General features: G+C 38.0%; 2 protein-coding genes across 4 annotated transcripts in view; both read left to right on the forward strand.

Moving 5' to 3' along the window:
- Positions 1–1,153, forward strand: part of rb1 (retinoblastoma 1) — a 49,935-nt gene extending 48,782 nt beyond the window's left edge. For all 3 annotated transcript variants that reach the window (XM_015395774.1, XM_015395773.1, XM_015395775.1), the window contains 2 exons: positions 63–109; positions 230–1,153. In XM_015395774.1, coding sequence (XP_015251260.1) covers positions 63–109; positions 230–297 — 115 coding nt within the window. In that variant the 3' untranslated portion in view covers positions 298–1,153. The remainder of the gene's footprint in view (positions 1–62; positions 110–229) is intronic.
- A 3,026-nt stretch (positions 1,154–4,179) lies between these two features.
- Positions 4,180–22,430, forward strand: LOC107098235 (short transient receptor potential channel 2-like). Its single transcript, XM_015395765.1, has 13 exons — positions 4,180–4,337; positions 4,578–5,270; positions 6,407–6,607; positions 6,696–6,860; positions 6,950–7,124; positions 7,209–7,409; positions 11,089–11,251; positions 11,901–11,993; positions 12,120–12,312; positions 12,397–12,524; positions 12,596–12,668; positions 12,754–12,868; positions 17,616–22,430. Exons 1-13 carry the CDS (start codon positions 4,323–4,325, stop codon positions 18,485–18,487), a joined length of 3,087 nt encoding a protein of 1,028 aa, XP_015251251.1. The 5' UTR covers positions 4,180–4,322; the 3' UTR covers positions 18,488–22,430.
- The last annotated feature ends 24 nt before the right edge of the window (positions 22,431–22,454 follow it).

Here is a 22,454-nt window from a genome sequence, read left to right on the forward strand (position 1 = left end):
AAGACAAACCATCGCTGCAGCTCATCATTGTATTTCAATCGAGCTTCTCTGTTTCCATGCAGCAAACCTGGAGGAGATTCCACCCTGATACAGAAACTAACGGAGATGAGTGAGTGAAAATTCCCAACAGTTTCCAGTTCTGCTTTTCACCTTTAAAGCCTTTTAATTGCCACCGCAGTCCTTTGCTCTGTTTGGTGTTTGTTTACAAAGTGTGATCTTGTTTCCCCAGGCTCCACATGGAGTCGCATGAACGAGCAGAAGAAGGAGGACCCCGAAACGAGGGACGAGTCACAATAGAGACATCCAGGCTGACCTGCATTATTGTCTCATGGCAAACACTACTGTTGGTTCACACAGAAAGTGGAAGACGCAAAGTTTCTCTGTATATTCAATGACGTCTTTTAGTTATTTAAATTGCTCCATAACCTGAAGATACAAGAGAGCTTCTTCACTTTTTGTGTTTTTACTAAATGATTTTTATTGGTTGGACTTTTAAGAGTTCAAAGAACATTTATTTGGTTTTTAGGAGTTTTATTGGTTGTTTTTCATTAAGGAGGTTAATGTGTCCCCCTCTTGGAAAAGATCGATCATGATGCAACATTTCTAGTGTTAAACAATGTTTATTTTTCACAGTTATTAAGACCTCCAGGCAACTTCTGCATCAGGATCATTTTTAGATCAAAACAATTGAGATCAGTTTAACCTGAAAGTCTCTTAAAATACAGTTTAGTTTTTTTTTTTTTTTTTTTAAAGGAGATCTGGAGTCAACAAGTCATCTCTATCATGTATTTGTTCTGCCCAGGTACTGAAGCAGGTGGGTCCAATCTGCACAGATTAAACCAGACAAAGGACACATGAAATCTTTTTATGTTGTGTAAAATTTTTATGCTTTTCTTTTTGTTGTTGGAAGAAAAGATGTGCCTCGTATGCAAACATCTCCAAATGGGTTTAAGTTAAAGTATTTCTCAAATTTCTCTTTTTTTTTGTCTTACACTTGTAATTGATTTTAACCTTAAAAGTAGCAAAGGATCCTGAGGAAGGAGGAAAAGCATTATTGATCATGTTTAGAGAGCTTAGAGTAAAGGTTAAATGTACGTTATGTAAAGTTAAATGTGTTTATAGTTTTATCTATTTAGCAGGTTCCATATTGATTTTGAAAAGGAGAAAACTATCAAGTTTTGAGTGCATCTGTTTTTCATTTGTTAAACAGTTTTTTTTTTATGTTTTCCTGTTAAACTGATTATTGGGGGAAAAAAGGATTTCAGCTGATTTGATTTGACTCCATGTTTGTATTTTTCTTGAATACACACTTTTTCAAACTTTTAAAGGCTTTTCGTATTCATTGGATAATGTTCTTTATTTGAAAATGTTCTTTATTTTATGTCTTTTTTATAATAGTTTTTTTCTTGAAGAACCAGAGCATGCACCTTGACCCAGATCCTTGTTGTTGTTGTTTTTTTTGAATGATTAAATAAAAATTTGTTTTTGCTATCAGGACGGTTGAAAAACCTTCTTGAAACATCAGGACACACTGTTGACCTTGTTAGAATATCAGTTTAAAATAATTATGTTATGAACATTTTAGAACATTTCCTCTTTTTGTTTAACTCTGTAACTTATTTCCGTTTTAAATATCAAACAATCAGAGGCTCATTGCGTAGTGGCAGCCTCCTACGCTGAGCTGATAAAGACATTTGCATATGGCAGCAGTCCATCAGGCTTCCTCTTTAGATAAGGCTTTAGTGCGTTTAGTTGATCAGTAGTGAAAAGATGGAAGGAAATCTGAGTTATGCAACAAGTAAACTGCAAACTTTGTTTTTGGGACTTTAGTGTGATAGATGCAGATTAGTCAAACTTTTATCCAATATGGAAATATATTTAAAATAATGTTTATTTTATTTCAAACTTCATCCCATACTGCATTGAATTTATACACATTCTTATCTACTGTGTCGGCCTCTGTTAACTGTCTTTTAGTTATAAGATTGATTTATATACTATTGGTTCAGGTGAAATATTATGAAATACAATACAAAGAGTTAATTTATAGTTATAAATATATTTTGATTTTTTTAAAGTAATTTTCTGTATTGCCGATGTTGGTTCATCTCTCCTATGACTGGATCAAAGCATTACTGAATGTGCAAATCAGGTGATGATGTCATCTAATGACTATTAGGACAGCCAACAGCGACTTTTCTTCCTGCAGAGTTGCCAACAGTGGCTGCAGTTATTGGTCATACTTTTGGAAAGGCAGAAGAATGATATTCCAAACTTTCATTTACAGCTGCTTCAGTGATTTATTTATCTTTTTTTTTAGCTTAACTTCGAGCAGAACAGCAATCCCTCAGCGTAAAGCTGTGACCTCTGAAGATCGTGTTTACAACCTTTTATCTTTTTTTAGCCGCATGCAGCATTTTGCATGCTATTCACAAAGTTCAGTTTTGCTCTCACCTGACCATAGCAGCCTCCCCAACATGTTTGCTGTGCCCCCCTTCCCCAAAATTTTGACATCAGATTAATTCCTGTGATATCGTCCTGTATTAAATTCTCTAAATAATTTAGCAGGGCAGGATATTACAATATTGGCTCCTTCTGTTGTGTACAGAGGACTAAGAGAGTCACTCAAAAAGAAAAACAACCATTTCAAAATAAACTTTTTCCTTATTCTGTTTCTAAATTGGGATTTAAAAACCACTAATCTTAAACCATTAATCTGATTAATGGTCAATTATTTTTCATTTTGTATTTTTCAATTGTCTTCTTTTCCCCTCTTCATTCATTAATTGCTCGCTGTGAATTCTCTTGATAGTTTTCCTTTCTCATTAAGCTTTTGTGACCCTTGTTAATAAGCTGTTAACAAACTGTTAATAAGCAGTTAATGAAATGTTTAGAAAGGGAAGCTAAAGCTGTTAACAGGCTGAAACTGAGCCGTAAACAGATGGGAATCAAACTGGTGCTAAACCATTAAGCGGAGCTGCTAATCTGCTGTAACCAACCTGTTAATAAGCTGTTGTCGGGTAACTTAAACACTAATTACAATTTCAAAGTGCAAGGAGAAAAAAATATAATAGAAATGGAAAAATGAATTAACTTTTTAAATGTGTGATGTGGAAATGTCAATAGATTTATAAATTGTGGTTTTTAAAAATCTGTTTAAAAATATGATTTAAAAATGGATAGTCAAATTACAGAATTTAATACTTGATTTTCAAATTTGAAGACTAATTCCATGATTTAAACGTTTGATTTGAGATAGTTGTTTTTTTCTATGATTTTCCTGATCCTCTATAATTTTATGCCAATTCAGCACCTTTGATAAAGAGTCTTAGGTTTGAATCCTGATGGTGTCAGGAATTCTGCCAAAAGGACTCACTATTATAATCAGTACTAAAACAATTAGTCGATCCCTTATTATTGGACTAATTTGATAATGAAATATTCGTTAATTTGAGTGTACAGACTCTAAAATATTTATGGAGAGAACAACCCACTTAGAGATGTATGTTAGCCATAACTCTACTAAAACATGTTTATATTTTGCATTTCAAATGAAAAAAACCTTCTGGGTTTGTCAATTTTTGCAATCTAGAACTCCTCAGGCCAAAAAGTTTTCCTGGTTTAAATTAAGAAGTAATCTCCTTTCAAGGAATTTTTACTATTCAATTAAATATAAATGGGATGGAAAAATTAGGCAACCAATTTCCATTCGCAAATTAAACGTAGGTTGCAGGCCGGATTAAAACATGCTTTATCATCAGCATAAGCCTTGGAGGTTTTTATAAGAAAGTTATGCAGAGATTAAATGGGTAAAGTCTGGTGTAAGAAGAGAAAAGAAATCTAAGAAATCAATTACAATAATTAGTGAATCTTTAACTCTGAGCTGTTCCTCTAAGCTGCTTCAAGCTCCCTACTGCTTCTCGGGGGAGCAACTAAGGCAGCCGCTTTAATTGTCCTGTGGCAGTGTTACCAATGTGGAGACCAGGGATAATTCATGTTTGAGACAGTTTGTTTTCAGCCCAGCCAAGCATGAAACACTTTAACCAGGTTACATTTTAATTGGCTCTGGCCCCGGGGACAGGAAATTTTGTTATTGAGTTTATGGAAGATGATGAATCCATCTAGTCAGGCGGTAGCACATGATCGCCACAGTGCTCTGTTCTCTGATTGAGAGTGAACGTACAAGACTATTGGTATCTTCCACCTCCATCTCTGGTGCTCAAAATAGTTGCTAGAAATGTACTTCATGTCTCCAAAGACTCTGATGGGACTTTCGCTTTAGGATTCACATCGATAAAGCACATATTGGTCTGTCTCCGGGAATGGATAACCTCACGGTAAGTTCTCTTATTTTGATGTGCTTCATAGTGTGAACATCGACATAAAGAGTAGACTTTGATTTGTTTGTGCTGTAAACGTGCTTAAAACTGTTTCCAGTTCTGTCCTTTTTTTAACTTTTATGAAGCAATACCTGTTCAATGTACCTTCATCAGAACAACGGATATTTAGTTTCACTTGCATCATATCTTGACCTTTTTACATTGGTCTGATTTGTAACTTTCCTGCCTCGCTCACAGCCGGAGCAATGGCGCGAGATTATGAACAAAAAGATGCGCTTCCCTCCGGAGCTCCTCAACGCCATTCAGGAGGGGAGGATAGAGCTTCTATGTGGGCTCCTGAGGACTGGGGACGGCATCATTCGCCAGTTGGATGAATCAGAGGACCGCCAATGGAGGGAAGCTCTCAACCTCTCCATCCGCCTGGGCAATGAAGATGCCATGGATGCCCTCCTGCAGGGGGTCAAGTTTGACTTCCGGCAGATTCACGAGGCTCTGCTGGTGGCTGTGGACACAAATCAGCCCAAGGTAGTGAAACGCCTGTTGGATCGCCTGGACCAGGAGAAAGGCAACAAGATGGACGTACGATCCTTCTCTCAAGCCATCTTCGACCGGTCCATTGACGACTCACAGTTTGCACCTGGTGTGACTCCTCTGACACTTGCTTGCCAGAAAGATCTCTACGAGATAGTCACTATGCTCACTCAGAAAGGCCACGTCATCCCATGGCCCCATAAGATCTCCTGCGCCTGTCTGGAGTGTCGCAACGGCCGACAATACGACCTGTTGAAGTTCTCCTTGTCTCGCATCAACACCTACCGTGGGATCGCCAGCCGTGCCTACCTGTCCGTCACCTCCAATGATGCCATGCTCAGCGCCTTCAGTCTCAGCAGAGAGCTCCGCAAGCTGTCCCAAAAAGAGCCAGAATTTAAGGTATCCTTTCACAAATGTATTCTAATTTCTTTACGTCAGATCAGATAAAAAGAACACAAGAAAGTAGAAAAACTGTTTTGCGGTGTTTGGTTTATTTAAGGGGAAAAAGTAAATTCATCTAGATGTTGTTGATTATGGCAATGTTTGCCGTCTTTGAGATTGCTATAAATAAATTTAGCTAAGCCTGGTTCTGGCATGTTAAAGGTCAACCCACATTATTTTCTGAGTCTGGATTTTAAATATGCCACCTCCATTCTTGCTCTTTGGAGCCATTAAAAGGTAAACTTTTGAGTTTGCTTTTGATTAATCTATGGCCCAAATGGGATTGATTTTATCATCTCATACAGTACAGCTGCAGGTTTTCTTTCCAACCGAACAATAGCTCACTAGGCTCCATTCATCTCAAGTCATCAGGTTAAGACTGGACTCACTTGATGAGATGAATGGAGTCTGCCGTGCTATTGCTTGGTTGGAAAGAGAACCTGCAGCCACACGGGCCTTTCTGGAACCAGTTTGTAACCCCTGTATTAAGTTGTTAACTCTAGTGCTTTTCTTCCAACCCTGAAGAAAAACACTTGCTATGAAAGCAAAGCCACCTCTTCCTGTTGGGGTGCATCCCATTTCACGATGTTGCAGCATTACAAAATTTCTCAAAGCTCAACAAAGTCAAAGACCGCATTCAGTTGAACCGATTTAACAACTTTATATATGGTATTGTTTTAAAATAAGAGAGTTTGCTGCCCTGAGGAGATTAGCTGCTTAAAGAGCCATTTGGTCTTCTCAAAGTCATTACTTTGCCTCACATTCCATCATTGTGCAACATTTTAATTAAGGAATATCCTTATGAAATATTTCAAAATAACAAAAAAATTATTTTAAAGGATATAAGCTATTAAAATCCCAACCTATGGCATAAATGGAAGCAAGTGATGTCTGCCGTGTTTTTCATGATCTGAGTTGTTTAGCAAACTTTTGAGTTGTTGATTTGGTTATTGGTTAGCTCTTACAATAATTTCAGTACACTGACAATTCTTGGGAATTTTACCATGTTTTTTTCTAATTGTAGAACATGGCCTCAACTGTGGTTTGTTAGAGTCTCAAAGCCTTCCTATGACCAATGTGTGATTCTCCTGCAGCCTCAGTACCTGAGCCTGGAGCAGCTCTGTCAGGAGTTTGCAGTGGAGTTGTTGGGAATGTGCCGCAACCAGAGTGAGGTCACCACAATCCTAAACAGCTGCGGAGATGAGAGCCAGGACGCTTTGGATGAGCAGGCCTTCGAGGAGGGAATACCCAACCTGTCACGTCTGAGGCTCGCTGTCAACTACAACCAGAAGCAGGTGGGAGAACTGAGGCATGTTCAATTTGGTATGTATGGGAAAACCCTTAATTGCCTTGATAACCTTATCCTCTCTCTGTGTTTGTTAGTTTGTTGCCCATCCGATCTGTCAGCAGGTCCTTTCCTCCATCTGGTGTGGAAACCTGGCAGGGTGGAGAGGTAGCAGGACCATCTGGAAGCTCTTGGTCTCTGTCGGGATCTTTTTTACTATGCCCTTCCTTTGCCTCGTCTATTGGGTTGCCCCAAAGTCAAAGGTTGAATGGAAATTGCTGCTGAGTTTCAAGTCTAGAAATAACCAATCTTCCCAGGGGACAAGGTTGACAGTCTTCTTGTTTTTCTCCAGGCAGGAAAAATTCTTAAAATCCCAGTGATCAAGTTTCTCCTTCATTCTGCATCCTACCTGTGGTTTCTCATCACATTACTTGGAGAATCCATAACTATGGAGATGTATCGAGACAAATTTGCATCCCGTCAGCAGAACATCCTGCACAGCTCATTCCACATGGTGTGGGTGGTTGGTGAGTCCGGCCACTCGGGTTCAACTTTTATGAGCAACTCTGGCATGACTGACATTTAAAGGGGGCTTTATGTCTTTCATGTAGGATTCTTCTGGTATGAGTGTAAGGAAGTCTGGATTGAGGGCTTGCGGAGCTACTTCCTGGACTGGTGGAACTGCTTGGACGTGATGGTGCTGAGCATGTATTTGGCATCCTTCGCACTGCGTGTGCTCATCATGCTCAAAGGTCACTTCCTCTGCCATGATCAGAGCAACAGCGACGAATGCATCTACTTCACTCAGACTGGTGAGAAAATGGCATTGATTTATTCAGCTACAGTGTTTCTGTAGATATTCATCCCTACAGATTCCTAAAAAAGTTGAAAAACAATCTACTGGACTTTGTTTCCAAGTTTGAAGATGTTTCACTTCCAATCCAGGAATTCATTAGAGGGAATTGTTGGCCTGGCTGAACAATTCCCCCTAACGACCCCCATCCCCCTTTCAGAGAGATAGACAGGTATTGAGTATAACAGTCTAATAAAGAACCCAAAAGACTGCCCATTCCTAAGGGATGGAGCCGTTCGTCAGGTTCAGTTTGCATGTTTTCTAAGCCAAAACAAAGCTTTGTTTTTGGTCCACTCCATAAACCCTTGAACTCAACACTATTTCTGACATTTTGAATTGAAAAAGCTCTTGGATGGGAAGCGAAATGTCCTCAATCTTCAAAACAGAGACCAGTGGATTGTTTTTTTTTACTTTTTTGGAATGACTATGACCTGGAATGAGAATCTTCACCTGCATACCTGCAGATGTTTTTTACATTTCAACATGTTGCAACAGACCCTCATGTATTTCATTGAAGTTGTAAGTGATACACCAACAAAAGTTAACATCATTGTAAAGTTAAGCAACAAAAGTCATATATCATTTCTTGCAATGAATTCCAAATTGATTTTATTATTACAGACTCAAGGTCCAATATACATTAAAACAGATACACTAAGAAAAAAAAGAATAAGAGTACAACAGAGAAGGAACCTAACCCTTCAGAAGGCAATTATACCAATGTCTCCAAAGCACAGATGAGTATTTAACTGCACTATATTTGACATTGGTCATCAGTAAAATAATTCTATTATTAGACTCATTTAGACGACAAATAAATGTATACATAACCTTTCTCAAAACAGCCATAAAAGTCCTGACACTAACAGATACAAACAATGCACTGGCACTGGTCCATCTGGGCTTATTTAATAAAAGTCTTAGTGCATCATTATAAGCCACCTTCAACTTATGAAGACTGGCATTTTTAAAGTTGCACCACAAATGTGTGCAACTTTACAGTGATGCGCAATATGATCTGAACAAGTTCAGTTTCACTTTGTCAGAACAGAATACAAACTTTCGGACAAGGATATTTGCCTGAGCGTATATCATTCAGACGTGACACTAAATGTCCTCATCATCAGACAGACGGTCTGTCAACACATGACCAAGATATTTGACTAAATTTGAGACGTTTAATAAAATACCAGATAGTTTAAAATTTGGAAATATTATGTTTTTGTCCTCTTTAGTGCGACAGATCAAAATTATACTTTTTGAAGGATTGAATTTGACGTCATGAAGCTCATCATATGCTGAACAGACATTAAGCAGCTTCTGAAGACCAGCTGAACTTGAACCAAAGATTACTAGGTCATCAACATACATTAAATTATTTACAATTGTATCTCCAACCATTCAGCCAGTTTTACACAAGTTTAGCTGCTTAGAGAGGTCATTCATATAGAAATTAAACAGTATAGGGAACAAAATGCTACAATAATAATTGACATTAATTAACTGAAATCTAATTACCATGTAGAACATTCTTTGGCTGCAATTAAACCTGCATATATTTTGGATTTCTAACTGCTATGCAGATGTAGAGGGTGATATTTTTGCTCATTCTTTTTGGAAAATATCTTATGTAGATCTAACATAGATTTGGATGTCTTTATGAATCTTAGTTATATTTTATTCTTAGTTTTCTACCATGCCCTGTGGACTTATGCACTCATTGCTTCTCGGGTTTATTGTTAGAGCTGCTGTCCTTCTAGAAGGTAAATCTACACAGAGCCAACTTTCACCTCAGCAGGTTTTCTTCTAGAATCTGAATAATCAGATTTACTGTCTATGATTGTAAGAATAAAAACATCCCCACAGCATGACACTGCCACTTCCATGTTTTACTGTGGGGTATATGTTTAGGGAACTGTTCTGCTTTTTGCGGGTAAAAAAGCAGAACAGTGTAAAATGTTCCCCTTTGGTCCAATCTGACTAAAGGTTCTTTCTCTACATGTTTGCCTCATAGCTTAGGCCATATGGCTCATGTCAAACTTTAAACAAAAAGCTTCCATCACTTCAGAATGACCGTTTTCACCCAGCAAAATGCTGCTGCCATCATGTTTAATGTTACAAGGGTGATTTGTACAAATAACTGTTGGATGTCCTCAAAAAAGGATGACAACAAGCTTTCGTAAATCTTTGATCAAATTTTGCATAAGTGGACTTAATTCCCTGCTACTTCTTAAGGGAATTGCATGCACTGGATTTTAATTAGGGGATTTAATTTGATGGGAATTGAATACAAAGAAAAGTCCTTCTTTTCAATTTTCTATGAAAAACTATTTAAAACTGGCTTATTTTCCTTCATAATCAGGAAAGTCAGTGGGTCACATAAAATCCTAAAGGGACAAAAAGGGCATTTGATCTTAAAAGAATAAGGTTATATACTTCAAGCATCCAACCTGATAATGTACAGATATTTCTTTTTGAGCCTAAATAGAATTCCAGAGCCAGCTGCGATGAGCAAACATTAACAGACATGGCGCCATCTGTTGGCAGTACCGTGGAACATTTAGAAAGCCAGACAGCCACCATTAAAGCAGGTACTTAATAGAGCCCGGCCTTCTTACTATGCGTTGAGGTGAAGCTGCAACTTGGTGTGATCGAAGACCAACACAAAAATGATTGTATAAACCAATCTATTGCATCTTTAAGTTCTAGTTCATCCTCCTCAGAGCCTCCTATCAGAACATCAAGGAAAAAGAAAATTCCTGTTCCTAAAAAACACAAATAGGGAAACAGGGTTAAGGTAAGAACCAATTAATTATCCCTCCATCCATCTTTTCCGGCTTAGTCTTGTTAGGGTCGCGGTGGGGCTGGTGTCTATCTCTGGCAGTTTCTGCAAACTCCATGCAGAAGGACCCCGGGCCAGAAATCGATCCTAGAACCATCTTGCTGCAAGACAAGAGTGCTACCCACTGCAGCACCGTGCAGCCCACCAATCAATCAGTCTACTTCTAATGCCTAGACTATGGAGGTTAATTATCACATTGCTATCAAGAGTATCTGTATTAAAAGGCCATTTACTCGGGCATCCATCAACTTTGCAGCCACATCTGGGCACTTCGGCAGCTTTAGCTAACGCTTGGGTGAAAATCAACATTTTTACTGTATTCCGAGCGCTATTGAGGTCTTATTTTCACACTGTTCTTCGACTTTCCTTTATAATTTTTAGTGGGAACATTTTCTCATCTTTACCCTCTGCATACATAATAATAATTTAATGTTATTGATCTCACATTCAGGAAAATTACCTCTGTATTTAACCCATCCCCTTGGGAAACAGTGGGCTGCCATTGTGCGGCACCCGGGGAGCAGCGTGGGGTTATTGGGTCTTTGCTCAGAGACCAAGAGTGGCAGTCTGTGGGAGTGGGGCTCAAAATCACAACTTCAGGATTCCAAGCTCTATGCCCTAACCACTAGGCCACTACTCTTCGCCCAAGCACATGATCTTGCCTCCTTTGTTGTTGTAAAACACACACAAGGCTTTGTTTGCTAACAAATTTAGAAAATAAATTGGTGTAAAAAAAAAAACTTAACTTTGAGCCTTTAATAAGAAGCATTTAAAGCATTTTCTTTTTCTCCTGAAGTCCGTGACAACTGGCACCAGGAGGACCCACAGCTCATCTCTGAGGTGCTGTTTGCAGTAACCAGCATGCTCAGCTTCACCCGGCTGGCCTACATCCTGCCAGCCCACGAGTCCCTGGGAACGCTGCAGATCTCCATAGGGAAGATGATTGACGACATGATGAGGTAACAGCATTACTGCATCTGCATATTCACCTTTCTTAGAGAAAAAGTCAGAGTACACTAGCCTGATAAACCAGATTAAATGTGAAATTAAATGTGTAATTTAGTCTGGCCCCGATGAATGAGACATCAGAAGATTGTTGATGAGTCTGTGACTATTGCTGAACACTCTGACCAATGAGCACAACTGACTGTGATGTAGTAAGCGCAACAGAAAGCTGGTGAGGGAGTGAAAAGAAAACAGCATGTCGGTAAAACAGCGAATACGTCCTTCTGAAAAATTAATGAGCGTAGAGCCTCTGCCTGCTCACGTTTCAACAAAAACCCCAAGTCTAATCTTTCCAAAACTGATTCCAAAGCTGAGTCAAACAAGAACTGTTCAATAAGTGTTGCCATCTTCCTTGTTGTGGTTTCTCCAGCGTCGCGCAGCTTTGTCGTCATGCCCTCAAAACCCCGCCCACTTTGCATCCAAAAATTCCAAACACATCTCTGCGTTGTGATTGGCCCGCCAGATTTAGGGCCTGGGGCATTGATCGAGGCTAGACCAAACTCGCAGGCAAAAATGATTTTGGCCCTGGCGGGTGGGGCTAGTTTACTAGGCTAAGAGAACACAGCAAAGGAGGTAAAAATAACCTTTTTTTTCCTTTTGCAGATTCATGTTTATACTGATGATCATTGGAACCGCCTTCCTCTGTGGCATAAACAATGTCTATGTTCCTTATGTCATTTCTCCACATCTTGGCAGGTGAGAACGAAAGCTTTTCAGTTACCTACGTTCTGTAGTTCTACAGAAATTAATGCATTGTGTCTGCTGTAGTTTTCTCTTAAAAGACTGTTACGATATCAACCCTGCTTTATGACTCTTCTGCAGGTTTAATGAGACCTTTAACTTCTTATTTTGGACCATGTTTGGCGTGGCCAACCAGGACTATGTGGACATGCCCCAGTTTGTTTTAGCAGAGTTTGTAGGAAGGATCCTGTACGGCATCTTTACCCTCGTCATCGTTATTGTCCTCCTCAACATGCTCATTGCCATGATTACTAATTCCTTCCAGAAGATTGAGGTAAAGAGTCAGAGGTCTTCTGTGTTCCTGTTTTGTAGAAGATAGAGCTCAGCGATGCAGCCTGACATCTGTTCTCTCTTTCAGGATGATGCAGACGTAGAGTGGAAATTCGCTCGTTCTAAGCTGTACCTGAGCTACTTCAGAGAGGGCCTCACCATGCCTGTGCCTTTCAACATCATCCCTTCACCAAAAGCTATCTTTTACATCCTGAGGTAAAACTAAATCTTCTACCAAAAAAATATGCATGTTTTAGTTTAGATTTATAATTGGGTTTTCTTTCCAGGGGGATTTTTAAACGCATCTGCTGTTGCTGCAACTATAACTCAGAGCAAAAATACCCTCCGATAGCCTCGGTGGTGAGTGTGCGTTCAGTGATCCAAATCTATTTTGTTTTCTGTTGCCTTAAGAAGGAGTTTAATGAAATCTAATCTTTGGAAAAAGTCCAGTGATAAGGGATCGGAGGACAGCCTGCCTTACCGACAGCAGGTCATCAGAGCTCTGGTCCAGCGCTACATCGAGTCGGCTCGCAGGGAGTTTGAGGAGACCAAGAGGAAAGGTAACCAACAGGCGATGTAAACACACCCCAAGTACTGCATTATGTTATGGCAAAGAATTAAAATAGCTTTTTACAGTTTTAAAACATATCAGGAATTCAGCAGTTGGTGCTTTAACATATTATTTTCACTTAAAAAAAAAAGAAACCTGAGTTTTTAAAACTCTGATTCCAAATTACTGTTTTGAACATGCAAAGATATTTATTTTGTTTCTGTTCCTTCCATTTAAAGTCAATTAAGACTTTTTAGTTTTAGAATAAAAGATGCATTTGTTAATATACTTTCTGTTGTAGACTAGAAACATCCTTTACTGCCCCAATGTGAGCACGTTCCTGTACATCAGCCACAATTAAAGGAAAAATTAACAGAAAAAAATACTTTACAGATATCAAAATGGCATACATGATAAATTAAACATGAAGTTTTTTAAAAAGTGTTATAAATGTGCATGTATAATTATGAATTAAAAATCTGATTATAAAGATTAACATTCCTAACAGTCTAACACATAAATTAATCACTGATACTGTTATTAGTTAAATCAAAGAACAGAAGATTACAACAAAACAATATTATAATTATAGAAATTTAAAAAAACTAAACAGAGGATGTGAAAACTAAGACAAAGAAAAAGAATGAAAACAAGTAAAAATGTGTAAAGGAAAACGACACACAAGGTACAAGGGCAAAAAACAGACACACTCGGGACGGTAATGTATGGGAGCCCATTGATGCCAATCTGATAATTAACAAAAAACAAACACTAAAACAACTTGTATGTAATTATCATAACTTGGCTACCTCATAAGTATAAGATATAATCTCATAATAATTACTTTGGTATCTTATATGAGATCTAGCATGGCCAGATCTAATAAAACAAACTTGGGAGATGTACACTTTAAAAAGTATGCATCCGTTTTTGGCATTTACTTAATCATATTTAGTTACTTTAACACAATTGTTTCATGTTAAAGTAACCGGACCGTGCCGGCAAATTATGGCAAAACTGAACCGGACCGTGCCAGACACAACCGAACCGCGCTAAACTACAGTACTAGATCATCAGTAAGGCTCGGCACTGTTCAGTTCTGGCTCGGTTCTCAGATAACAAATAGTGCATGAGCAGACAGCGTCATTTCCTTACAGTCAGTCTCCGTAATCATGAAACTTCGGACATTCATAAAAATACTAGCTTCCCTACTGTGTAAGGAACTGAGCTTGAAACGGGTCAATTTTCAGAGGGTAGTGTAAATAGGGCTTTTGTTATGGCTGCGTTTTCTGTCCTTTATGCGTAGTTTTCACCATGTTTTTATTATCCTTTACCTGTTCTGTTTTAAGAGCATGGCGTGAAGGTTGGGCATGCAGAAAAATGACTTTCCATTCAACAGCCAATCAATCTGCAGCTAAATGAATGTACCTATAATTTACAATAATTGCTTCATCAATTCAAAAAATATGATTATGCCAGAATTCTGACCAAAGTTAACATCAGTTCCAACACTTTAATTTCTCCCCCCAAAAAAATAATGAGCAGAAGACTTTCTAGTTTTTCTACAACACATGAGATCAATGAAGTCGTTAAACTTATGCTACAGCTAATGCTACTGCTCAGGCTAATGCTATGGCTAGTGCTAAGCTAGTGAATAATCAGAAAATAGCTCCAACCTAACAAAGCTTTGTATTTTGGCTAAAAGAAAGAGAACATTTAGTTGCTACTTTTGATTTTTTTAAATACTTTTATTTTTTTTTATTTCCAGTGAGTGTTAACACGTCCACCTGTATTTTAACGATAATTTAACTTTATTGGTCTCACATTGGAGAATTACCTCTGCATTTAACCCAATCCCTTGGGGAGCAGAGGGCTGCCATTGTGCGGCACCCAGGGAGCAGTGTGGGGTTAAGGGTCTCGCTCAAGGAGCCAGAGTGGAAGTCTGTGGGAGTGGGGCTCAAACTCACAACCTCTGGATTCCAAGCTCTATGCCCTAACCACTAGGCCGCCACTCCCCATTTAGAATGTATTCTGGCCATCCAATAATCTGGTTTCTGGAGGTTATGGTCTATTTTCCAGGTGACGTTCATACATAACAAAGGCATGTTCCATTTTTACTAAAAGTGTATTTTAAGATTCCTTATTTTAAGTGTAAAAAGGGTTGACTAATTGAGATTTTTAGGCTGAACCGACTTTAAAAAGAGCACATGTACTGCTGGGTTTGTTCGAGTAAAGACAAGTACTCTAATCAGGAACTTTAGCAAAACTAAGAGACAAATAGAGTTAGGAAAAAAAATGTTAACATCATGGTCCAATAAAATATCACGTGTGAGGTATGTTCAGGTCAGATTAAACTGAGACTTTTTACCAATAGCTTTTAGCTGATGAATAATTCAGGAGAAAAACAGCTCAACTGTTTCAATTAGTTATTCTTTAGCTGCCAGACTAAACATTATGAATATGAGCAGAATGTTTCCCGTAACAGGCAGACCGCTTCCCTTTTCTTCTCAGCCTGGAGGAAGTGTTGCATACTATTTCCAAAACCGCACTCTCAATTCATCAAACCATCAGATAATTTCAGACCAGTACAGTACAGTCCAGTTTTAGGCCAAGAGGAGAAAAAGCTTATTTTAAATGAATGTTAGAGGTTTATTATGCATTTGTTGATTATCTCAAAATCATATTCATTAACAAGGATTTTATTTGAAGCCAATTAAGTGAGGAAAATGCTGGGATACAGAACCATATAAGGTCTGAGAGGAAAATAAAATATAAATATCCATGATCCTCTAAGATGTAATTTTTTAAAAGAGATTGACCGGTTATGTACATTTTTGAGGTGGTTTTGTTTCGTTATTCACACCAAACCACCAAAAAGCTTACGATGTCCCAGCAAAGCTATCTTTGACTGTTAACAACTTCTCTATTAATGTTTGGAACATTTTTGAAATTTACGGATTTGAAAAAAATGTATTTACGCCCAATAACTGAGGCTTAGTTGGCTGCAGATGTGACCTTTGTGTTGTAGCTGCAGTGCAAAACTGTTTCAGACAGCTGGCTTGGTTCCTCTGATTTACAATAAAAACTTGACTTAAATTGTTTAACAAACATAAATCCAAGGTTCTGGGGAGTCCTATAGTCTGCATAATTTTAAATATCTGAAGTGTTAAATGATATAAAATTTAGGGTGTAAAAAAATTTTGGTTATCCACACTTTTTTTAACCTTCTAAAGGACAAGCTTTTGATTATCAGAAATTATGAAGGAGTTTTTTTTTTTACTAATTTACTACATTGCAGTTTGCTTTTAACCTGACTGAATGGAAAAACAGGGAACATCTCCACTATAATTTTTGCACCATTTTTGTTTATTCGCTTCCTTTTGTATCTCTGCTTCTGTCTCCTTGAACCCCAGTCGGCCTCAGCAGATGGCCGCTCACATTGAGCATAGTCCTGCAGGAGGTTTATTCAGATTAAAGAGAGTTTTTCCTCTCCACTGTTGCTGCATGCATGCTCAGTGTGAGGGATTGCTGAAGAGTCAACAACAAAATGCAAGCATAAATCATCACCACGAGCTCATCCACAAGAAGCTTGTCTTGCAAGTCAATGACTGGATGAAATCATCGGATTATCCTTGGTAGCAACTTTTATCCAATCTGACACTATTGTATCTGTAAAGTGTCTTGAGATGACATGTGTTGTGAATTGGCGCTTTAAAAATAAACCAAATTTTATTCTATTTTTAGTTGCCATTAGATATTTCCTTTGTTCTTAAGACAATTGGAAGAACCACCAGACTGACTAAAGCAGATGCAGGTTCCAACCATGACCTTTGTTTTTTGTTTTTTTTTCAAAACAAATCATATAAAAATAGAATATTGATGACATTTGTATTTTCCACGGTCCCTCAATGGAGCAACTAGGAAAGTTAGTGCCAAAGCTTTAAATCATAATTCCAGACCCAATGTTGTCTAAGTCCCCACACCCAGGGGGCAGTTTGAAACTGGAAAAAAAAAAAAAAAAAAAGGAAACTGACAGGGAAAAAATTGTTTTGAAAAGCTATTTTAAATATATATTTCAGTTTCAAATAGATTTTTTATACTCAAAATTATTGTTTTGTAAAAAAAAGTTTTTGAACAAACTTCTTGGTTTTAATTTAGCTCCATATGTTTCCATATTGTAAGAAACTACTTGGTTTTCATGGATAAATTTTTTTTCCTTTATTTATAATTGCAGTTTTCTTTGTCCTTATTGTAAAATTTTATTCAAATTGGAATCCATCATGTGGCATTAAATGTTACTATTGCAGCCCTCATTATAACAGAAAAAACAACTGGAATTAAAAAAATTTGATTCAAAAATTTCTTTTTATTTCCTTAATTTGAAAAGTATGATATTACAATTTAATATTTTTTTTTCCAATCTGAAAATAAGAAGACTTTGAGCAAACTTTGTGGCACAATATAGCTCTATATAGTAGTTAACATTTGAAACCCAAATTTTCATATTTTCCCAAACCTCTGGAAATGATCTAGAAGTTGTAGTTAATTGAAGTTTATTGGGAAAATTAAAACGTGTTATTAAATCACAGAAATTCTGCTCACCAGAAGCTTCGATTTCTTACTATTCCTAATGTAAAGGCTGTGTAATCAAATAAGGAATCTAAAGTGTTAGCCTATTAGGAGAGTTTGAAACTAAATAGAATTTTATCGTCTGCAAACCTAATTACTGTGATGTGATTTGTGTTTTCTCCCATTAGACATCGGTAACCGGATCACAGAGCTGAACAAAGCCGTCTCCAGGATGCACATTGAAATGAAAGGGATCCAGCAGCTTCTACTGACTGATGGACACGCTCCAAACGATGCGCTGACCAAGGATGGTTCCTCTGTGCTGGGGAAATACATCATTGGTGCCAAGAATAACTTCAGAGGCTTTAACAGCAGGCAAGATGACAAAAACACATCGCTTAAAGTGACAGTTCATCACAAAGAGGAAGGGGCTGATGAAAGGAAGGCCGATTCAGAGGCGCGGCAGGACACAGATGCTCTATTGAATCAGGTGAATGAAAGTGAAGAAGAAGAATCGAGTAAGGTGACAGACTGCGAAGTGGTGAAAATGGAAGAGGGACGAGCAAAAGCAGAAGTAGAGGGTGAGAAGGAAACTGAGAAAAGAGAGCATGTAGTAAGGTTAAACAAGGAAGATGATAAAGTTAAAGAGGAGGTCACAGGAGGGACAAGTTTTATCAGCCCAGAGGAAAAGGTGAAAGTTGAGAGCACACAGGGTGCAGAGATAAAAAGGGAAGGAGAAATGAACTCCCAGGTGACAGAAAAACAAGAAGAAATGAGGCCAGAGAGCAAAGAAACAAGCTGTGAAACAACAGCTGCAAAGAAAATGATTGACAAGTTCAATAACATCGAGCTGATAGAAAAATCAGGAGAGGCTGGATGGATGAAGGGAATAAAATGTGGGAGTAAAGTAGAGGGGAGATCTTGCACAACCAAGGGGGGCGAGAACAACGGAAACAAGAAAGCGATTCAGTCTCCAACGGGCAGCAGCGGCTCAAACGACACTGGCTTTGGTTCACAGGAGGGGGAAGGATCCATAGACGCCCCATCTGTAAAGACCTGAGCACAGTGGTTGTTAGGGGCTTTCATGTCTGGAGACAAACTGGAGGATTTCAGAAGTGAATAATTATCAGAATGATCACATTGGATGCAGATATTTAAATATCTTTTAGTCTAGCCTATTGCAGAGGATAACACACAGATCTGGGCAGGAATCTTAACCTTTACCTTTTAATAAAGTAACACTTGTTCAACATCTCCTCCACCAAGGAAATGAACTTGCTGTGGCCATTAAAGGGATGATGATAAAAATATGACGAGCATGAATGCATGACACTTGCACCCAGGTCGCACAGGCTGAGGGTAGCATGATGATTATGGGTCAGAAAGTGTGCATCTTTTGCTTTCAAGCACTAAAGGTTAGATTTAGATCACAAAATTGTTTATTTATTAAAACTCTCAAACTGGTATAAGGTATAGTTTCTTTTCAACGTGGTGGTTTCTAATAAAAAGTGGACAGACAATTAAGCTGTTGCCTTTGCTTCTGCTTTGATACCTAACTTTCTAGATTTTTAGTTGGAAAAATAACCTTCTGACGTCAGAATTCCTGGTTGGAAAGTTGGATGTGCAGAACAAGCCAGAGATCTATATTCAATATGGCGGCCATACATATACGGTAAAACATGAGAGATTTCTGGTACTGTATGTTCCATAACCTAATGGACATTGTGCCTCTTTTTAACTGACTTAAACCCACAACACACTGTTTCATTACACAAAGTCAACATCTCAGTCTGCCTGCTTGACATAAATCACTGATTAAAGCTGAAAGCGGTTGTATTTGTTGATTTGCTACAGATATCAGTCCAAAACATTTATGAATGATAAGACAGATGTTATAGCTATAATAATAGAGAACATTCCTTTTCTTTCTCCCACATCGGATCATTGTTTCTCATTAGGATTATAGTTCCATTTTCAATTACAAAAATACCCACAAAAATGAGGGATATACACTTTATTGCCAAAAGCATTTGCTAACCTGTTTTGATTCACATGAGCTTCAGTGACATCCCTTTCTAATCCATAGGGGTTCAATAAGACGTTTCTCTACCCTTTGCATTTAAAATAGCCTCTAATCTTTAAGGAACGCGGTCCACAAGGTTTAGGACTGTTTATGGAAATTGTTTCACCATTGGAAGAGAAAGCCTTGCCACACCACACCAGCCCACACCATAATATCCCCTCCACCAAACTTTGCACTCAACACAATGAAGCAAGATAAGAACTGTTCTCCTGGCAACCGTCAAACCCAAACTGATCCATTTTTAGATGGAGGAGCACCATTCGTTACAACAGAGATCATGTCTCTACTGTTCTGGAGGTCAGTGCTTTGCACAACTACATCCGGTGCTTTGCACTTGGTGATGTGCGGCTTGGATGCAGCTGCTCCACCGTGGAAACCAATTCCATGAAGCCCTCTGCTCTCTGTTCTAGAGCTAATCTGAAGATAGCATGAAGTTTGGAGGTGTGTAGCGACCAACTGTGCAGAAAGTCAGCCACCTCTTTACACTATGGGCATCTCTTGACCCTGCTCCATCAGTTTATGTAGTCTACCACTTTGTGGCTGAGTTGCTGTTGTTCACAAACATTTTCCATTTTCTTGTGATCCAGCTGGCAGCTGACTTTGGAATATTTATAACAGTCTGGATACCGAGGTGTTGATTTTATACACCTGCGACCAGGAAAGTGATTCCAATCATTTGGATGGGTATACTTTTGCTGTATTGTGTATTTTAGGATTTATTTAATTACGTTCAGGGAAATATATCTCATGTTGTGTTTCAATCAAATGTTATAAAAAGTATGTAGGCGTGGCTGAACTTTAAATTTCAGACTTTTTGTCATAAGACAAAAACAAAACAGCCCCAGGCAATGCTTTTATTGAGGATTATGAAATGTGGTATACTTGTATAATCCACTAGGATGCACAAAAAAGTATCTTGGAGCCATCCTCCAAACCCCACAGAAAGTCGGCCATTTTGGATCAAACATGCATAGAATTTAGGCACTAGGGATCAAAATTTATCGAAATAGAATTGAACAAATCAATGTGATGTAAAAATCAATTCTAAAACACAGTAAAGGCCAAAGGGCCGAAAATTCCATATCTCAGCTTTTTGCTCTTTTTGATCTGATCTGCTTCAGACTTCATAAAAGCGATCTTTGAGTCTCTTTTGTCAAATTTATCTGATGACATGAAACTTTGACTCAACTGCACCCCCACGGAATAGGAAATGTCCAGAGGTGCTGTTTAGAAGGTTGGATTTGGGCCAAAAAGATATAGGCATGGGGGAGGGATAAATGGCTCCAGGGGTTCTGATAGCTGCCCAACGCAGCTTATGTTTTGAACTCATAGATCTATTTTCTGTCATGCTTTATCCCTGCTGGGGTCGTAAGGGGTGCTGGTGTCTATTTCCAGCTTTCTATGGGGGAGATGCAGGGTACACCCAGGACAGGTCACCAGTCCATCACAGGCTTTAATTAATATTTGTGTTTATACAAGATGGCCTGAGTTAGTTTCCTGTTTCAATCACATTTTAGTAGGTATTACGGCTTTTTTTTTTTTTTTTTCTTGGATTGGCCCATATGTGCATGTGTTCATTCATTAGTGCATTCAGCAGCCATTGCTGCTCCCTCCATTTGCTACCCAATGTTAATATTTTTTTTTGTTTTATTTGTTAATAAATGTTTTTTTGTTTGTTTTAAATCAAGAGTTGTGTAGAATTTGTTATTGTGTCATTTGTATGATGTAAATGGAGGAAGAGAAACAATATTGGTTTAGAAAACCATCTGCACATATCAAGGCATCCTTTATCCATCCATAAAATATGCAGTATCATGGCCCTTAAAAAAATGTATTGAATGATTTATCTAGATTCAAACAAACCATCTCATTTTAGTTGTTTTGTTTTAATTGTTTTTTTTTCATTTATCTTTGATACGAAAGAATGTATAAATGTATCACATCATAAACTGTAGTACTTGTAGCCGTAGTGTAGTACCTAAAAACGTGCCTTTACAAAGCATAATTGAATGACATGGTTTAAACATTTAATAAAAAGCACAAACATTTTACAGTGAATTGATGCTGATCACATGGCTGACCTCTTCTCAGAACTCATCTAAGATCATATTTAAATGTTCCCACAGTGAATTCAGTTTAGGGCTCAAAGCGTTCCTTAGCTAGGAAAATAGCTAAAATTATGGATGGAAAATAGTGAACTTTATATTTTCATGTACATTTAATTTCCACAAAAACAAAACGCCAAATAGCCAGGAGGATCCATCTTCAGTTAAAGACGTAGTGACAGAACGCCACTGTCGCACCACTTCCAACAACCATTTATGGATCTATGGACCATTTACAGGTGATGCACATTGATCTTACCAGCAGTGCCAGAATCTGGCAAGGTTCGCATCAGAGGGATTTCATCCTACAGAATCCCCAATGTTTTGCCAAAGTTGTCTGCCTTCGCTGTTCAAGCTTGACCAATCCTTTTAAACCTGCAAGATTTCATGGGTTATGGAGAACATTTTAGGCAAGAATCTTTGTTAAACTTAAAAAATATATGCTTATATATTTCAGGTTTGAGAAAAAATACAAAAAAGGCCAATCTTAATGTGACCAAGAAATTGCAACCTCAACTAACAAAATATTTGAACCATTGTAATTCCTTTATAGGATGAGCCCTAGAGAAGCAAACACTGTTTTACTAACAGTAATATAGAAACTTGTTTCAATCCATAGTGAAACAGCCTCTTAGTACTGCTATCATTGATCAATAAAACAAGATAAATAAAATACTACTGGTGGAAAATCTAAACGGCATTTGTCCTTTTGTTCGTTTTAAATTTGAACACAAATGTTTTTGTAATATTTCAGTTCTAACTGCTGAAATGTCGACTGGGTTCACAGATGAATGTTTCTGTATCAGTTTGTTAGGAGTTTATGCAACAGAAGCAAGTCC

This window comes from Cyprinodon variegatus, unplaced genomic scaffold (genome assembly GCF_000732505.1).
Source record: "Cyprinodon variegatus isolate N-32 unplaced genomic scaffold, C_variegatus-1.0 Scaffold760, whole genome shotgun sequence".
Lineage (NCBI taxonomy): Eukaryota > Metazoa > Chordata > Actinopteri > Cyprinodontiformes > Cyprinodontidae > Cyprinodon > Cyprinodon variegatus.